General features: G+C 50.9%; 1 protein-coding gene across 1 annotated transcript; it reads left to right on the top strand.

The window, feature by feature from the left end:
- The first annotated feature begins 202 nt into the window (after window positions 1-202).
- JPT2 (Jupiter microtubule associated homolog 2) lies at window positions 203-18,952 on the top strand. The gene is made up of 5 exons (XM_025417033.3): window positions 203-338; window positions 5,784-5,932; window positions 11,361-11,503; window positions 15,361-15,409; window positions 16,281-18,952. Exons 1-5 carry the CDS (start codon window positions 295-297, stop codon window positions 16,460-16,462), a joined length of 567 nt encoding a protein of 188 aa, XP_025272818.1. The 5' UTR covers window positions 203-294; the 3' UTR covers window positions 16,463-18,952.
- Window positions 18,953-19,156: the final 204 nt, after the last annotated feature.

Genomic DNA, 19,156 nt, shown 5'->3' with positions numbered 1-19,156 from the left:
GTGGTCCAGGCGTGCGCCCGAGCAGGGCCCGTCCCCGCGCCGCCCCGCTGCCCAATGTCGGCGCCCGAGCCCTGAGCGGCATCTCTCCTCACCAATCGGCTGCGAGCGCGGCGCGAGCCTCGCCGGGCCTCTGTTCCGGGGGGGGGCCTGGGCGGGGCCGGCGCCGCGATAGGCTGCGGCCGCGTGACTGGCGTCGCCGGCGTCCAGTGGGCGCGGGCGGGCGGGCCTCGGGCGGCGTGGGGCCGGGCGGGAAAGGCCGCGCGGCGGGCGAGGAGGCGCCGGGCTGCGGGCGACATGTTCCGGGGCCCGGAGACCGAGGGCGGCCGGGCCGGCTCCAGGTACGTGGCGGGGGTTGCGGGGGCGGTGACCTCACAGCCGCGGCCTCCGGGTCCCGGTGCGAGGGGCGGGCGCTCGGCGGGGTCGGGGCGGGGGCGGCGGGGGCGCCGGGAAGAGCCGTGGAGGGCGGGGGGGGCCGGGGGCCGAGGCGCGCACTCCGCGCGGCTCCCCGGGCCCCCTCTCCTTCCGCGTCCAGCGCGCCCCTCCTCTGCCCGGAGCCGGGGACCATGCGGGTGTGTGCTCGGCCGCGCCCTCCGGGACCCTGTGCTGGCGCGCGTGGGGGTCGCCGTCCTGGGCGCTCTCTCGGGGTCCCGGTCCCCTGGGCCGCAGCCCCCACCCCTGACCCCAGAGCCCCCTCCCCTGACGCCGGTACCCCTGTGGCCACAGCCCCCGCCCCTAAGTCCTGTCCTCCTGGGGCCGGAGCCCCCGCCCCTAACCCCAGTCCCCCTGTGGCCACAGCCCCCGCCCCTAACCCCAGTCCCCCTGGGGCCGAAGCCCCCGCCCCTAATCCCGGTCCCCCTGTAGCCAGGGGCCCCCTTAGGCCAGGTGGTGCCCTACCCTGGTCCTATAGTTTGGGGACCAGGCGGTGTTCTCCCTCCACTGCCAATGGAGAATCAAGCCAACTGCAAGTAATAGAAGCAGAAATCCGGTTGTAGGCTGGGACTGGGTTCCAACACCCCGGACAAGCTTAACTTCTACCGGCCCGTGGGTTGCCCGGGGAAATTAGAATTGCCAGAGCTCGAGAGAAGGTCTGCCTTGGCCCTGGAGGAGCCACCTTACTCTGTAGATCGGGAGGGGCTTAGGTGCCCGTGAGTTTTCTTTACTGTGATCCTCTTCTGTCCCCTAGCCGTGCCCTGAAAGTAGAGACTGTGTATGTGACAGCTGTTGAGTGAATACCATGTAGGGTGGCTAATTAGTGAAAGAACTGCTTTGACTTGCAGTTGTAAGTCAAATCCTGTAAGTCTGGAGGGGCTAGGTCAGCGTTCAGTAACACACCTAAGTAATTAGTCATCAGAGCGTGGAACAATGAGTAGCAGTCACACGAGTCCAGATGTGTACTGATGAGGGCCGGAGATGCAAAGCCAAGCGCTCCGAAAGCATCCAGGTGCTGGTGCTGTGAGCGCTGATGAGCACCACCCACGCCAGCTGGGCGGGGCTCTGCCCCGCTCTCCCCCTCCTGTCCTCTGGGTTCATCCGGTTTGTCCACACGGCCTGGCACCGGATGCCCAGAGAACGCTGAAGTTCACGAATAAATGCCCTAACGATGGTGTTACGTTGACTCTCTGAGCTTCAGAGCCCTTGCTCTAAAGTAACAGCCCACGCTGCTTTGTGGGACTGGTTTTGGAGAGGGGATTACAGAAAGGAGGTTGAAGAAGTAAAGCATTCTGCTGGGCTGGATGAGTAAACATAATTAGAAGCTTCTGCTTAGGATCCATCAGACGGTTTGTGTTTGAGCAGCCATCTTAAAGGAATTGGTTCGCGGGACAGGCCTTGTAAGGCCTCACATCACATTTGGCTGTTGAGGGAGGGAGTCAGGTGGGTGGCTGTAGTATCGCCTGGCCAGGATTTCCGCTTTTAAGGCCCTGCAGCTTCTGTTTTCTTGCTGAGGGGTTATCTTGTGTTAAAGGGACTTTGAACTGTCAAAAGGCATCATGCTTCAGCCATCCCTGGTCTGAGGTCATCCCTCAGCTGTAAAGGATTTATCCAAGTCTGAGCAGTCCCCAAAAGCTTTTCTGAAACACAGGCAGCAGCTCTCGGAGGGAAGATCAGGAACTAGAGGTGAGAGTGGCTTTTGTTTCCCTGCCTCTGCTGGTGCCATCGTCCTCTTGAGCTGTATCTGTGGCTTTTCTTTGTCATGAGGCTTCTGGCTCCTCTTGTGTACTCTGTGACTTTATTAGCATATGTTGAGGGGTAGAGAAGAAGGGGATGTAACTGCAACCCCCCAATGCTCAGAGCATTGTAAGTTCTGAGCTCACTAGTACCCCCGTCTCCTCCCTGTAATCAGTGTCCTGGTGGTAACCGCCCTTGAGCGGGAGCCTGGTGAAGCCCACACTGAGCCATTGTGGGTTCTGTTTCTATCAAAATAACCTCTTTGGGGGGCCGGGGTGGCCCAGCGGTTTAGCACCACCTTCAGTCCAGGGCGTGATCCTGGGGTCCCGGGATCGAGTCCTGCATCGGGTTCCCTGCATGGAGCCTGCTTCTCCCTCTGCCTGGGTCTCTGCTTCTCTGTGTGTGTGTGTCTCTCGTGAATAAATAAAATTAAAAAAAAAAAAAAAAAAAAAAAACTCTGACTCTTAGTCCCCGTATTTGAGACCCTGTTGGGGCAGTCGCTGCGATTTGCATGACTGCTACAGGCCAGGAGACCCTAGCACCCACCCCGTTGTATTTGTGATGAAAGTGTTGCTGTCCGTTTCCAGGTAGCTTGGCCATTATGCACAGCGGTCCATCTGCTACAGCTTTCTTCGCTGCCACTTTTCTTCCCTTGTTTTCAAAGTAAAATATAGTAAAGTTCAGGGATTCCAGGTGGCTCAGTGGTTGAGCGTCTGCCTTCAGCGCAGATCATGATCCCGGGGTCCTGGGATCCAGCCCTGCATTAGGCTCCCTGCTCCGTGGGGGAGTCTGCTTCTCTCTCAACCCCTGTGTGTATATGTGCACGTGCACGCTCTCTCAAATCTTTAAAAATAAAGTAAAATTCAGAAAAGTACACAGAATAATGTAATAAACATTGTATTTCCACCACTCCAAATTAACATTTGGTCATTTCCAATAACCCTGGTTTGCATCCTTTGCCTCAGGATACCCTTCCCACACAGAGACCACAAACTGGGCCGTGTCTCCTCCACAGAGTTCTCTGGAATTCCAGTAAGACTCAGCGCTCCGTGGCATCACTGATAGGAGCACTAGAGGGCCCAGCCCACCCCCCCCCCCACCCCCGCTCCAGGCACAGGACTTGCTCTCACCCATATTTCTGTGCACAGGGTCAGATGCAGGCTTACAGCAATGGGTGCGTAGGGCCTGTGCTGAGAGTGAAGCCAGGGTGCAGGGCAGAGGGGACCGGGAGATGGCAGGGATGCAGAATGAGTCCTAAAGAGCTCTGAGTCAGGACAAGTCAGCGTCATATTGGAACAGGACCTGGAAGGTTAAAAGAGCCATGTTTCAAATAAGTGTAAAATAGGGATTTTTAAATCAGCAGGAGGTTTGATGTTAAATTCAGTTCAGTTCTGAAGATTACACATCCCCACCCCCCTTTCCAAAGAGATGGCTGTGGAGTCCCAAGCGTGTCGGACCTGCTGTAGCCAGCTACAAATCTGGAGACTGTCACTGTGACCAGTGATTTATAAATGGTTGCAGAAGACAGCTGGCCTTACCGTGGCCACTAACAAAATGTGTGACCTGAGGTCTTGTTAATAACTTGTTTTTAAGATTTTATTTATTTATTCATGAGACCACACAGAGAGAGGCAGAGACACAGGCAGAGGGAGAAGCAGGCTCCATGCAGGGAGCCCGACGTGGTACTCGATCCTGGTACCCCTGGGGTCACGCCGTGGGCTGAAGGCAGATGCTCAACCGCTGAGCCACGCAGGGATCCCTTGTTAATACTTTGTGAATTTAAGTGTGGTTAGTGGGTTTTTTTTTCTTTTTTTTTTTTTTAATTCTTTTTCTCAAACTGAGGTGACTTTTTTCCTTCGTCAAATTATCGAGGAACTACTAAGTGCTGAGTCGGCAGCCAGGGACCCGGCACCGTGTGGGAAGCCTGCCAGCCTGAGCTGACTTCGTGGTTGGTGAGCCCGGGCTAGGCTGGCACACTGTCTGCCCTCTCTAGTGCGGAGAGGTGCTTCTGCAGGCCTGGTTTGCAGCCAGAGAGCCTGACAACCCCCTTCGCCTTAAATTACAACGAATGATCGACTCCCTTTCTGGTTGTTTTGAGGAAACTGGAAACATTTCAGATGCCCTGTTCTTCTTGTGAACAGTCGTGGGCAGCGTTTGTGCGGTGTCGTGGCTTTCACGTGATGTGGAGCTCTGCATCTGGAAGTCCGTCTCTGTGTCTGCAGTCCCAGCCAGCCCTGTTGCTGAGGCCCCAGGAAGGACCAGTTGAAAAATTTTAAAGATCTCTGTGGGTATTCTGAAAAGATGCACGGGGCCCCGGCCTGTGATTGCTGTGCTGGTGTAGTCTGAAGCCCTGGGGTGTCGGGGCAAGCTCTGTGACAAACAAATTCTTCGGTTATGGCAATAAAAAGTGACTCAGAAAAAAAAAAAAGTGACTTAGGGTCCTGGTCTTCCACTTGCAGAGTGTTTCCTGTGGACCTCCAAGGGGTGCATGGCGATCTCCCCCAGTCAAGATTTGGGGTAGGTGCTGCTGTGGCTGCCTGAGAGGTCTTGGGGTGCACATGGCACCTGCTGCACATGTGTCGGTGTGAAGAGTGGTGCTAGGGCAGCCCCGGTGGCGCAGCGGTTTAGCGCCGCCTGCAGCCCAGGGCGTGATCCTGAAGACCCTGGATCGAGTCTGTCAGGCTCTCTGTATGATGCCTGCTTCTCCCTCTGCCTGTGTCTCTGCCTCTCTCTCTCTCTCTCTCTCTCTGTCTCTATGAATAAATAAAATCCTAAAAAAAAAAAAAAAGGTGCCAGCAGGTGTGCCCTCTGACCTTTGTGATTGCTGTTGTCAGGGGACTCGAGGACGGGAGATGGCTCTCCCTGTGTGGATTCTGCACATCAGTCCTGACCCTTGTTTTCTCAAGAGGCCTTTAGGAGAAGCCGGAGGGTGTAGTCTGAGCTCTGGAGCCAGACTGCCTGGGTTTGTGTTCTGGTTCTGCTACTTCCTACATCACGTTTCTAGTGATGCTTCTTTGTCTCAGGTTCATCATCCATGGAAATACTGGCTCCCCTAGAGGGTTGCTGTGTAAGGCCCATGGAAGGGTGGACACAGATAGTAAGCTTTTAGCAGATGTTCTGAATGTGTTTATGGTATTGTCTTAATTTTTTAAATCTATTTTTTAACTTCTATCTACAACCACCATGGGGCTCAAACCCACGATCCTGAGATGGAGAGTCACACGCTCCACCGACTGAGCCGGCCAGGCGCCTGAGTGTGTTTGTAGTATTAAACACTCGTGTACTAATTAAAATCAGCATTAAAGTTAGTAAATGTGGGTCAGTTTGCCACATTGTTTTAGGGAAACTAATTTTACATAGCAGGAGGTCACAGGAATAATTTCCAAGCATATATGTTTCTAGAGGGGTTTTGGCTTAACCCCAGTTGACAAAGAGAACTTTCAGGACAGTGGAGAAGTTTGCTTGCTGTGTGGCTGGCTGTAGACAGTCCTGCCAGTGCTAAATAATCGTGGTGTGGACATGAGAAGGCACACGTTCCCTGCGTAGTTGCGCCGGACCGCCTGGCGGGTGATAGCCTCATCAGCCCTCTGTGTCTCACACTTGCTCTGTGCTCCCAGGGCCATGAAGCCCCCAGGAGGAGAGGCCAGCAATCTTTTTGGAAGTCCAGAAGAAGCTGCTCCTTCAAGCAGGCCCAATAGGATGGCATCTAATATTTTTGGACCAACTGAAGAACCTCAGAACATCCCTAAGAGGACCAATCCCCCAGGTATGGGCCTCCCTGAATCCTCCATCCTTTCACCTCTGCTTGTTCTGTTTTATGCTGCTCTTTTGATGACATTTTTTATTTCTTTGCGTTGACCCCTTTCACATATTTTCTGGCATAGGTTATCCCTTGCTGTCAGAGTTCTAGAATGTAAGGATGGTCTTGTTCTGACTTTTACTTGCTGTCTTGAAGGTGGCTTGGTCATTCTTGTTTTTTGTTTTTTGTTTTTTGTTTTTTCCTAAGTTTTATTTGTCTTAGAGAATCTCAAGCAGACTCCATGCTGAGCATAGAAGCCAACGTGGGGCTTGATCTCGCAACCCTGAGATCATGACTTGAGCAGAAATCAAGAGCCACCAAGGCGCCCCCAGCTCAGTCATTCTTGAATGACTTCCTATGTCGGCAGATCCTGGCTGAGTCCAGGCACTAAGGAAACAGAGACAGATGATGGGATTCTGGTATCCACCAGGGAGGCTCTCCCAAGTTTCCCACAGGCACTTTGCGATTCCACAAACTTTGTGTAAGTTGTGCATATAAACATTTTTCATGAGACACCTGGGTGGCTCAGCGGTTTGGCTCCTGCCTTCAGCCCAGGGTGTGATCCTGGAGACGCAGGATCAAGTCCCGCATCAGGCTCCCTGCATGGAGCCTGCTTCTCCCTCTGCCTGTGTCTCTGCCTCTCTCTCTGTGTCTTTCATGAATAAATAAATAAAATAAATTAAATTTTTTTTTCTTAGAGTATTTTGAATCAAATAGTCCATGGGATTGAAACTCTAAAAAGGATAACTCAGTCCGTATAGTTCTTTAATGCTGATCCCACTTCCAGTAGTCACAATGGGAAACAGTCTTAAAAAAATCTTTTTTTGGCTGATAGACTATCCAGTTGAGTGACCAAATGGTGATAGTTACCTAAGGAGCTCTCTCCTTTATCTATCCCAGAGGGAAACCTAGGTTTGTCCATCCTTAAAGATTTTGAGAGGCCAGACGCAGGAGTCAGTATTCCAGGCAGATAATAAACCCATCATCACCAAAGCTAGGACTGCTCCTTACCTACCTTGCTGTAGTTCTGGGTGCAAATATCCCGACGTGGGACTCGATCCCAGGCCTCCAGGATCATGCCCTGGGCTGCAGGCGGTGCTAAACCGCTGTGCCACCAGGGCTGCCCTGCAACAGGTGGTTCTTAAAAGTAATACTCTCGTGGTTTCTAGCGTACAGGTGTGGGGCTGGAGTGGTCAGCCCTGCACATCTTTCGTATCACCGATAGCAGAAGAGGCACAGTCCGTTAGCCCGCGTACCTGTAACGGGCTGCTGGCTCAACAGGGTGTCTGGAGCTGCCCCTGGGGTGTCCAGGTCCCTGGAATGTATGGCAGTTTGGGGGTGGTGCCACTTTGCAGACCCCCAGCCTCCTGTGGTTCCCCAGCGGACAGCCTGGGCCTCTCATGACCAGAGAGAGAGAGCGTGCTTCTATGTAGCGCGTGGTCACAAGATGTGGTGACGACCGCCAGAACTCGGTTCCTGCTTCTCCTGGCGCTATTGTTTGGGGTCTGTTTTCTGTCCTGCCAAGTGCTCTTTGAAAACGATCTGTGATGGGACATCTGGGTAGCTCAGCAGTTGGCTCAGGGTGTGACCCTGGGTCCAGCATTGAGTCCCGCTTTTGGCTCCTTGTGGGGGTCCTACTTCTCCCTCTGCCTATGTCTCTGCCTCTCTCTGTGTGTCTCATGAATAAATAAATAAAATCTTGAAGGAAGGAAGGAAGGAAGGAGAGAAGGAAGGAAGGAAAGAAAGGAAAGGAAAGAAAAGAAAAGAAAAAAAAAGAAAAGAAAAAAGAAAAGAAGACCATCTGGGACAGATTCTCAAGGGACAGCTGAAAGGGGCAACTTCCAGTGTGCTCCCCCTGCAGCTGGGACGGATTCTCAAGGGACGGCTGAAAGGGGCAACTTCCAGTGTGCTCCCCCTGCAGCTGACCTGACTCCTACCCTCCGCTGAGAGGGCCTGGTTGAGAAATGTGTCCAGGACAGAGGGTGTGATGGGCATTAGCCAAGGATTGTCATGCGCAGTGGTTCTTTACCCTTCACGGGTGGGCCCTGCTGGTTCCTGGCTCACGTCTACCCCACAGTGTACTCCCTATTCTAACTGGTGGTTGAGATGTGGGGACAGTTTGGTATTTGCCAGGGGCTGTGCTCACTGCTTTCCATATATTCGTTGGGTCCCGTCTGCACTCGGAGGAGGTGGGTGGGGCCCCAGGGAGATTCACTGCCATCCCCAGAGCTCACACCCAGGTGTGGCACAGTCAGCCCTTGGATCCCAGCTTGCCTGACTCCAGAGCTCACGCTCTTAACTTAGACCTGAAGAATGAGTTGGGAAAAGTGTTTCAAAATGGAATTGCTGGATTAGCTTAAAATGTTTGTGGACACTCTTGACTGGTCGTAAGAGGGCCCAGTGCTCACTGCTTTGCCAGCAGGGTGTCTATCTTGCATTTTTGTTCTGAAAAAAGCCTATCTTACAGGCACCTGAGTGGATCTGTCAGTTAGGTGTCTGACCTTGATTTCAGCTCAGATCATGATCTCGGGGTCATGGATCGAGCCCCACATTGGGTTCTGCATTCAGCATGGAGTCTGCTTGAGATTCTCTCCCTGTGCCTCTCCCAGTTACATGCATGCGCTCACGCTCTGATGTAAATAAATCTGTTTTTTTTTTTTTTTTTTTAAGATTTTATTTATTCATTCATGAGAGACACAGAGAGAGGCAAAGACACAAGCAGAGGGAGAAGCAGGTTCCATGCAGGGAGCCCGATGTGGGACTTGATCCCAGGACACCAGGATCACGCCCTGGGCCAAAGGCAGGTGCTAAACCACTGAGCCACCCAGGGCTCAGGGATCCCCAATAAATCTCTTTAAAAAGCAAATCTTGAATTTATCTTTATGGCTGAAATCAAGCACCTTTTCCTTCTTCAAAGCTGAGTTCATCTTTCTGGTAAAATGCTGACTAATAGACATGCAGGGTGATTCCGTTTTATAAAGTGCAGAAATAGAGCTCCGTTGTTCAGAGTTCGATATACACCCAGTAAAAAAGTTTACGGTCTCCAGGAAATGCAGGTGTTTGGTGACCTGGGGTGTGAGGAAGGACACCCAAGGTTCTGGAAGCCAGTCTTGCTCTGTACCTTCCAGGTGGTAGTTACCTGGATGTTGTTATTTGTGATTATTATATCTTAGAAACATTTGTTATGTTTCAGAATTTAAAGACCGTTTTTTGATGAGCAGTGTCTTTAGCCAAAAACTTTATTTTTTTAAATTTTTTTAGCCAAAAACTTTAAATTGAGTTACTTTTATGTTTCATTTTTCAAAACACTGAATGAGTTTTTTTTTTTTTTTTTAAGATTTTCTTTATTTATTCATGAGAGACACAAAAAGAAAGAGGCAGAGAGACACAGGCTCCATGCAGGGAGCCTGATGCGGGACTTGATCCCTGGTCTCCAGGATCACGCCCTGGGCTGAAGGCAGATGCTCAACCACTGAGCAACCCTGGCTGCCCTGAATGAGCATTTTTAAAAGAATTAAGCCTTTGTTGTACAACCGGAAACAGCACAGTATGGATGGAATGCTTTCCCCAGTTTGTGGTGGAGACATTTTTGCTGATGGCAGCCCTGCAGCATCATTGAGGGCTCATTGTGCCCAGCACCCTCTGCCTGCTTGACATGGATTAACTTGCTTATCTCACCAGTGGCCCTGGGTCAGTACTCTTGCTCCTTGTGGCCTCCTTAGGGTTGATAGATGAAGCCAGGAGGTTTGGGCCACGTGTCTAGGCTCAGAGTCAGCAAGGGACTGCACAGGGGCTTCACCTGGCAGCCCAGCACCGTGCAGTGTGGGCGTCTGCAGCCCCCGGGGCGGCGGGCGGCTTGTGGGCATCAACATGACAGGGCGTGCGTGCATCTCGGGCACAGGCAGCCTCACACATTCTTGGCCTGTTCTCCACCCCCAAAAGTGCTGCTTCCTGCGCTCTGTTCCGGTCTTCACTGGGCTTGCACTCCTCCACGTCCCCAGGAAACTGCATCCCCGGGGCCACTCCAGCTGCAGGCACCCTTACGATGGGTGTGACAGCCAGCAAGAGCTCGAGTCCTTCCCCGGGGAGCCCACAGGGTCTAGTCATGCACGTTGTGTTTGTTAGTGGCCTGGGCGATTGTAGCCAGGAAGTGACTGCTTTCCATGTGGGTTCTTGAAAAGAGTAAGTAAAGATGAAAGCTCTGAGAAAGGACATGCTAAGCAGTGTTGAGTCCCACAGCCCATCAGTCCCTTGTCCTGTGCTCACGGCCCATATAGGGAGCCGCATTCTGGGACCGAGGTGGGGGTGGATGGTGACCCCTCAATGTACATCAAAACTTCGCACCCTGTGTAGATGGTTTCGTGCCTCTTTTCACCGAGCGGTGTATCTGTCTTGGAGAGTTCCCTTATCACTACGAGGAAAGTAGAGTGAACGTCTATTGAGCATTTATGTCCCTGGCAGTGTTCTAGGCACCTGATGCCTGAGCTGCTGTGAGCCATTGAAGGGACCAGTGAAGCTCGTCCTTCTGTTTTGCCCGTTTGACAGTTGAGCATCTGGGGGCACAGAGAGGCCAAGGAAGTTGTGTGGTCGGCCCGCCCCTTAGCGCAACACACCTTTCTTTCCGCCTCTGAGATTGTGAGTCCTCGGTGTCCCAGGGCCACGAGTGGCGGCCCACCTCCAGTAACACAGCTCTCTGGGGAAAGGCACTGGCATTTGCCAAGCAGAGACGCGGCCAGCTCGTGGTGTGCGGCAGCCGTCTTTCTGCCTAACAGAGGAGTCCGGGCGTGGACCTTGATGTCTGGCCAGAATCATCAGCTCATGAGAAGTTACTTGTCAGAAGCATGTTTTCGTTACGACTCATCGCATCACCTAGAGCTGCATGTAGGATGTTAAGTGTCCATAATTTGCTGACATATCTATTTGTCACTGGGAGTTCCGGCCAGAATGAGGTCAGAAGAATGACTAATGGTGTTATTTTCCAGATTACAGGTCTGCCTTGAGTATGGCGTGTTGTTAAATTCAGTTCTATCTATCTGACCTAAAAATGGAATTGTTTGCTTTGAACATAAAGAATTTTTCATGGGTTTAATGAAGACGAGTCTTTAACAGGACAGCACAAGTTCAAGGTTAAGGAAGTCTAAATGGGAAATGCTGTTCTATGCCATCTTACCGTCTTGCCTCTAGGGCCCAGCCCAGGAATGAAGGTCCCAGCAGGCCCCTGATAAAGACATAGGTCTTTAGGAACCCTCACCAACGTCATCACCCCCTCCTTGTTGGCCTCAGCTGGGGACTGGCACTGGGTGTCCCATGACGGCAGGTCCCTGAAGTAGTGAAGGTGGAGGGTGGTGCCAGGTGGCTGTTGTGGGTTGCTCACTGTGTGTAATTGTTTCTGCAGGGGGGAAAGGAAGTGGTATCTTTGACGAATCCACACCTGTGCAGACTCGACAGCGTCTGAACCCACCTGGTGGGAAGACCAGTGACATTTTTGGGTCCCCCGTGGCTGCCACCTCACCGTTGGCACACCCAAACAAACCCAAGGTATTGGCTACATTCAGGTAGCAATTGTGAAAGTAAGAGAAACAAAAATTGAGCTAATGACTCTTTGAAAAGGCTCACAGGTAGGTGTGGGTGTTACCAGGAAGAGGCTGAGTGGCCAGCGCAGATTTTGCTGAGTGCGGTCTTTGTGGTGGTTCCACAGCCCCCCTGAGTCCACGGAGAAATGCGCCCCCTGCCCGTGGGCTGCTGCTCCACTCTGCCCCAGGGCACTGAGGCTATTCGAAAATTTCACTGCTTTTAATGGTCATCACTGAGTACAATAACTGCATTGGATTAAAATTCAGCTGGTATTTAGATTTCTTGGGTTTATAATAATATTTTTTAAAGTCTAATTTGGGGTACCTAAGTGGCTCAGCGGTTTAGCGCCTGCCTTTGGCCCAGGGCATGATCACGGGATCACGTCCTGCGTCGGGCTTCCTGCACGGAGCCTGCTTCTCCCTCTGCCTGTGTCTCTGCCTCTCTCTCTGTGTCTCTCATGAATGAATGAATAAAATCCTAAAAAAAAAAAAGTCTAATTTGGTTGGAGAATGGCAGGAGACAGAGTGTGGCACCAGCCAGTGTCTCTACATGAGCTACGCCCCAGGGGGGCTACTGCTGAAGCAACTTTCCTTTCAGCCAGAAATGAAGAAGGAGTAACAGTTCACGTATAATCATTTTGCTGACTTTAATGAAATCTTGTATCTCAGTATCGGTTAACATCACAAAACAAGGGACAACCAAAAATAACCTCCTTATGAAACATTGTAGACCACCTTTAAATTCTTGTTGAAAGGGACGCTGGGGTGGCTCAGTGGTTGAGCGCCTGCCTTCGGTCCAGGGCGTGATCCTCAAGTCCCAGGATTGTGTCCCACATCGGGCTCCCTGCGTGGAGCCTGCTTCTCCCTCTGCCTGTGTCTCTGCCTCCCTCTCTCTGTGTCTCTCGTTAATAAATAAATAAAATCTTAAAAAAAATTTTTTTGTCGTTGAAAAATCAAGCCCAAATCAGACCATACCTCATATTAATTGATGTCACTGGGACTCAGAGTAATGCAAAATAGAGGACTTGTCATAGCAATCACTAGAGGGCATTCAGTAATCCTGATGATTAAAAAGGGATTTTTGAATAGATTTCCTATCAGCGCCTGGGTGGCTCAGTTAAGTGTCCAAGTCTTCAGTTTGGCTCAGTTCATGATCTCAGGGTTGTGAGATGGAGCCCTGCATCAGGGTCTACGCTCAGCAGGGAGTCTGCTTGAGATTCTCTACACCCCACCCCCAAGGGAAAAAAGAATACAGTCCCTACCAAAGTCCCAACCATTTGGTTTAGTTTGGTTTGATTGTATTTTTCTTGAAAAAAAAAAAAAAAATGGAAAGACCTATCCTAAAATTTATAGGGAATCTCAGGGGACCCTGAATATTAGCCAGACAGCATGACAATGAAGAACAGATTTGGAGGCTTCTCACTTCCCAGTCTCAGAATCACTACAGAGTTTCAGTCCAGACAGTGTAGTGCTGGCCTAAGGGCAGACCTCCAGTCCCCCGGAGTAGAATGAAGAGCCAGCAAATAAACCTGCACACCTTTGTGCAGTTAGTACTTCCACAAGGGGGCCTGGATCACTTTATGGGGGAAGGACCTCCTCGTCTCTTATACCAGTGGCTCCGGGACAACTGCATCTGCACATGCTGGAGAGTAAAGGTGGACCCTCAGTTAACACAGTATATAGAAGTCAATACAAATAGATCAAAGATGTAATTTAAGGCCTCCTAAGATTCTTAGAAGAAATGGACAAATCTTTACAATCTTTTTCTGATTTTTGTTTTGTTTTGTTTTTTTGTTTTTTTTAAGATTTTAAGTAATCTCTATGCCCAATGTGGGGCTCAAACTCACGACCCTTGAGATCAAGAGTTGACACGCTCCACCGACAGAACCAGCCAGGCACCCTGATTCTTCACAGTCTTGAAGTGGTTTTGGCAGTGGTTGACACCAGGACATAGGCAACAAAATTTAAATAAATAAAGTGTACTTCGTTGAAATTTAAAACTTTGGGGTTGCCTGGCTAGCTCAGGTGGTGGAACATGAGACTCTTGATCTTAGGGTTGTGAGTTTGAGCCCCACGGTGGGTATACAGATGACTAAAAAAATCTCTAACAAAAACATTTTCAAAACTTAAGTGCATCAAAAGATAGTATCAAGAGTGAAAAGACAAAAAAAAAAAAAAAAAGTGAAAAGATAGCCCACAGAATGGAAGAGAATACTTAAAAATCCTATCATCTGGGGTGCCTGGGTGGCTCACTGGTTGAGTGTCTGCCTTTGGCTAAGGATGTGATCCCGGGGTCCTGGGATTGAGTCCTGCATTGGGCTCCCCACAGAGAGCCTGCTTCTCCCTCTGCCTGTGTCTCTGCCTCTCTGTATGTTCTCATGAATAAAAAAACAAAACAAAACAAAAAAAAACTAATGCTATTACTGATAAAGGCTTATTCTCCAAAACATGTAAGGAATTCACAAAGCTTAGCAACAAAATGACAGCCAGATTCAAAAATGAAGAAAGGACTCGAATGGACATTTCCCCAAAGACATACAAACGGTCAATAAACATAGGAGAAGATGCTCAGCATTCTTAGATGTTTGGGGGAAATGCAAGTCAAAACCACAATGAGATTCCTCTTTGCACAAAACAACCAGTAAAGTTGAGCTGACATTGCTGTTGGGAGTGCAAAGTGATGCACCCCCAGAGGGAGACAGTGGACAGTGTCCGAAGTAGGTGACCCAGAACTTACCATATGATCCTGTCACTTCACTCTTAAGTGTACGGCCCAAAATGTTGAAGACAGTCATTCAAACAGGTAACTTTTATACCTGTTTTGTTTTGTTTTAAAGATTTTATTTATTTATTCACGAGAGACACAGAGAGGCAGAGACACAGGCAGAGGGAGAAGCAGGCTCCATGCAGGGAGCCCGATGTGGGACTTGATCCCGGGACTCCAGGATCACGCCCTGGGCTGAAGGCAGGTGCTAAACCGCTGAGCCACCCGGGGATCCCCTACACCTGTTTTAATAGCATTATTCACAGTAGCCAAAAGGCAGAAGCAACCAGTGTCCACCAATAGGTGAATGAATAAACAATATGTTACACACATATAATGGGATGTTACCGGCCATGAGGAGGAATAAAGATGCACCTGGTTCATGGATGAACCGTGAAAACACAGTTCTGTTTGATAATTTGACCAGGTGTTAGGCTCTTAAGGTGTCATTTAGTTTCACAGTTGTGAAGGTGCTATTACGGTTATGGGTTTTTTTTTTAAAGAATTTTTTTTTTCCTAAAGATTTTATTTACTTATTTATTTGAGAGAAACAGTACATGCATGCGCACAGGGAGGTGCAGAGGGAGAGGAAGAAGCAGGCTCCCCACTCAGCAGGGAGTGGGATGTGGGGCTCAATCCCACACACGACCTGGAGATCATGACCTGAGCTGAAATCGAGAGTCAGGCACTTAGCCGTCTGATCCACCCAGGTGCCCCTAAAGGACAGTTTTAAAAGCCATTTACTTGGAATATTTGTGGGTGATTGAAATATCTGGGATTTGCTTTAAAAAATAATCTCCCAAAGGGTGGAGGGACCCTGGTTGGACGTGTGTGGCTGAGGTCTGATGGCGGTGAGTCAGCTGCTGCTGCTGCAGGCTGCAGGGTGTTCATGGCACTGCTTCCTCCACTTTGCTCATGGTGAAAATTCTCCACAGTAAAAAAAAAAAACATGTTTAAAATTTAAAAATAAACCCCTTTGTGCCCTGATTGTCCTTATCCATTTGAATGAGGGTAAAATGTCTGAATCATGTGCTGACCTAGGCTTTGCCTTATTGCAGGACCACGTGCTCTTGTGTGAAGGAGAAGACCCCAAATCGGCCCCTACAGGTGAGCTGCTATTTTGTGTCCCTTCTTCAGGGTGCTCCTGCGCTGGGAGAGTTGCTGGTGCAGCCCCAAGGGTGAGAGGGAATATTCCGTGACCCTTCCAGGCCTGCGGACAAAAAGAAGCAAGGTCATGTGTGTTGCCAAGAGGATACCTAGTATTTGAAGAAGGCCAGGGAAATGGGCTGTTATTTCAGGTAGAAAATTTGCCAGCTGGTCTCCTCCAGCCGCTCGCTAAGCATTGAAGGTCAGCCTAGGTCGACGGCCAGGGCTCCCCTTCTGGAAGCTGATCTCATGTAGTGAAGGGCAGGGCTCTGGAGCCTTTAATGAATCCGAGCAAGTGCAGCCCAGGCTGTACTGATGCAGAAGAGCAGGGCCGGCGGGGGGCGGGGGGGGGGGGGTGGGCAGAGCAAGAGAGCCGCAAAGTGAGAAGGGAGACCATGAGGCCCACCCAGGGCAGGGGTGCTGCCTCGGAGCCCCACCTCGCACTGGGCAGGGGGCATTCCTTTATCTAGAAAGTCCGAGTGCGAGGGTCAGCAAGCCTTGCATCAATCACCTTGCTGGATCCCCAGATAAGGTGAGCTCCCTCTTCTTTGTGTGTTCAATTTGAGAAAGTTTATTTATCCTTGATGTCGAAGAAAGGGGAATGGGGTCCAAGCAGTGTAAAGAAATAACTTACTCAGGAATTTATTCGGGACATTATAGTATGAAGGCCCAGGTTTGTGCCTACTTCAGGAACGATCTCTGCTAATCAAAGGCTTCTTGGAACAAGATGGTAGCCTTTCTGGGTGCTCTCTTTTCCCATCGTGACCGGCCAGCCAGCCTGTTTGGTCCATGGGTGGCCTGTAACGGCATGGCATGTGACTTTGTCCCACAGCCGCAACGAGCACGTCACCCAGAGAAGAGCCTGGTGAGAAGGGAGGCCCTGGAGAAGGAGGCCGCGCCCAGCAGCCCATGCCCACAGGTGACAGCCACGAGCCCAGGCTGGGCCCAAGGCCTCGTTCTCACAACAAAGTCCTCAACCCACCTGGAGGCAAATCCAGTATCTCCTTCTACTAGGAGAGGCTGCTGCTTCCCCTGTAGCCAGTCGAGAAACCGAAGAGATAGGATTTCAGATACTATAGTTTCTTTTAGTCCACAGGAGCCCGGTGGGGAGAGGGTCTGCTGTGTATCTGGGGGTGCCGCTCGGGCTCTGCTGCCATCACAGCCGCGGAGGACCTCACCGTGCAGACTGCCAAGAGACCTCTCGGTGGGGATGAAATGGGACTCACTGGTAACTGCAGATGTGACGGGACTGTGTGAGGGGCGTGGGGGCAGGTGGCACCCAACGGCGCTGAGGCCCAGGGACGTGGGGCTGCCCACAGTCTCGCCACACCAACACACCACTGGTTGCCTGGGGTCCAGGAATCACCGACACGGTAGCAGAGTTTAAACTTGAAGTCTTGGCAAGAAAATAAAAAACAGCCTGTGTGTTGCTGGCGGTGGAGGAGTGAGGCACAGGCCAAAATACTGCTGGTGGGGACCAGGGGTCTCTGGCTGGCCCCTTGGGTCCTCACCCCGTTCACCGCGGGACCGTCCCTGTCCCCGGGCCGGCTGCCGTGGGCCCCTGCTGCCTCCTTTGCGGTCAGCCCCCATGTGTCGCTCTGCACGCTTCCTGAGCCACCTCGGTTGCTGGTCCTCGGCAGCTGTCCACAAAAACCAAAAAGTCATTCTCAGTCTCATGCTTTACGGAAAGATTTTGTGCCCTGATCCTCTGAGGTGCTCCGTTTCTGCCATCTGCCAGCTTGGCCAGACCTTACATAGGATTCAGGCCATTCATCCCCAGGCTGATTTGGCCGTGAATTCTTCCCTCTTTTCCTTGGCGGCCTCCAGTCTAGGCCCGTGCCTGGCTCCAGGGATGCGGGCAGCTCCCTTCTCCAGCCATGGCTCTTCCTTTTGGCGAGCCCCCTGACTCCTGCAGCTACAGAACCTCCCACATGCATCCAGGCCGTGGGGTTACCTAAGTCCTCCATACATCTTTACTCCTGTTGACAGTGGGAAGGAGCGATGCTTCTTAGGGTTGAATCCTTAATATTATCTAAAGAGCTTTCCTAAAATACCAGCTTTACTTAAGTGACTCTTGACTCTGCCTTGTTTCTCGCACCTTTCTAGGAAATAGTCAGTTGCTCAGGTACAACCAGGAGGAAAAAAGTTTGCTTAGCTGCTCTTTCTAAAGCTTTGCAGAACCTCTCAGTTTCCAGAAGAGACCTGGAGACCTGGGGCCAGAAAGTAGTTTGACATCCAAGTCCCAACTGGCCTATTCCCTGATACTTGCCGGCAGAGATAACAGGCTGGCCAGGGTCCTGTTGCCTCGGTTCCCTCAGGCGAAGGTTCTCCCAGTTAGCACCTACAGGGCTACCGTCTCTGTCCTCACACCTCACATTGGACCAAGGGCACAGGCTTTGGGTGGGGGTGCCTCTTGGTATGAGTGCCTACAAAGCCAGTGCCAGGTACTAAGAATACCTGCATCATTACAGAAATTTAGAAAAGCAACAGCGCTGCGTTTCATCACACCCACAGTGGCTTAGTCACTTAAGTGCCTGCTGGAGCTGCCTGCCGAACTCCACCTTTCACACCTGGCACGCTGGGGGGATCTGCACGTGGCTTTGTCAACCAAAGACTTTTCCTCCTTTCCACTGCCCGGTTCACTTGGGAGGCAAGAAACTCATTCCATGTGACTCTCAAGTCCTGTCTGCACCCTGCAAATGGTCATTTATAGGAAAGTTTGGAATTCAGAACATTTTTTTCCCCATTAGAAAAAGTCATTAATGGTAGTTAGGGTTTAAGCCCAAACACACTAACTTTTGCTTAACACGATGTCCTAATGGTAAAAATGAACTACCGCTTATGACTGTCTTGTGGTTTTTAACATTCAAGAGACTGATATGTGAACACCAGGCTGAATTGCCAAGAACGCTGCGGTCGTAGTGCTGGTTCCCGTGGCTTCACCCCTGCACTCGCTCTCCACCCAGTGAGAGGAAGAGCTCCCTCGTTCTGTCCATAGCAGGGATCTTGGGTGGAAGTGGGGAGCAGAAGTAGGGATGGAGGCACAGGGGAACTGAGCAGGAGCCTCTGTGCAGTACAGATGGGTGCCCTCCCTTCCTGCTCTCCCTGCCCTTCCCTCCCTGGGGCTGTAGAAGTGGGTTTAGGTGTCTGGTAGCCTGGTCACAGAGAAGCAGGAGAGGACTTCTACTCCTGTGAGCCCGATGGACGTGGCCATTTATATTTGGGAAATGCTCGATACACCGGGGACTGCCTGTATTTGGAAGGTTCATTAACTCAGCATCCTGTTCTCAACCTCTAAGCTGCATTTTGGAATCCTTGGTCCGTATTTTCATTAAGCCTTAAAACGTTTTTTAATGTGCATTTGGTGCCAACTTTTTTCTAGAGCTGTATCAAAAACGAGAAACCTGTACTCACATCACAATGTAGTTTTGATAGGGGTGTTTTGTTTTTACAGAACAGGATTGGGTATAACCATTGAATTAAACGTAGCAATCATGTCCTCGATGTCTTTGCTGGTCAGTTCTTTGTGTGCATGTCCAGGCGTGCTTTCCTTAACACCTGTTGTCCGGTGCCTGAGCCCTATCCTCGCCTTACAGCTTTTCTGTGGTGAAGGGCTTTGCCTTTTTTCCCCCCACTTAGCCAGAGGATGCCCAAAATAATCTTCTGAAAGATTATGGATTTAAAATTTTTAAATTTGGAAACCAAAGA

This window comes from Canis lupus, chromosome 6 (assembly GCF_003254725.2).
Source record: "Canis lupus dingo isolate Sandy chromosome 6, ASM325472v2, whole genome shotgun sequence".
Classification (NCBI taxonomy): Eukaryota; Metazoa; Chordata; class Mammalia; order Carnivora; family Canidae; genus Canis; species Canis lupus.
The sequence above is the reverse complement of the archived record's forward strand: the minus strand, read 5'-3'. Positions and strand labels throughout refer to the sequence as shown.

What these genes read in the sequence shown, in the direction of transcription:
- JPT2 (XM_025417033.3), top strand. Translation starts at nt 295, where the DNA reads ATGTTCCGGGGCCCGGAGACCGAGGGCGGCCGGGCCGGCTCCAG. An exon ending in CACACCCAAACAAACCCAAG is followed by an intron (nt 11,504 to 15,360) that starts GTATTGGCTACA and finishes GCCTTATTGCAG; the next exon opens with GACCACGTGCTCTTGTGTGA. An exon ending in CCCCAAATCGGCCCCTACAG is followed by an intron (nt 15,410 to 16,280) that starts GTGAGCTGCTAT and finishes TTTGTCCCACAG; the next exon opens with CCGCAACGAGCACGTCACCC.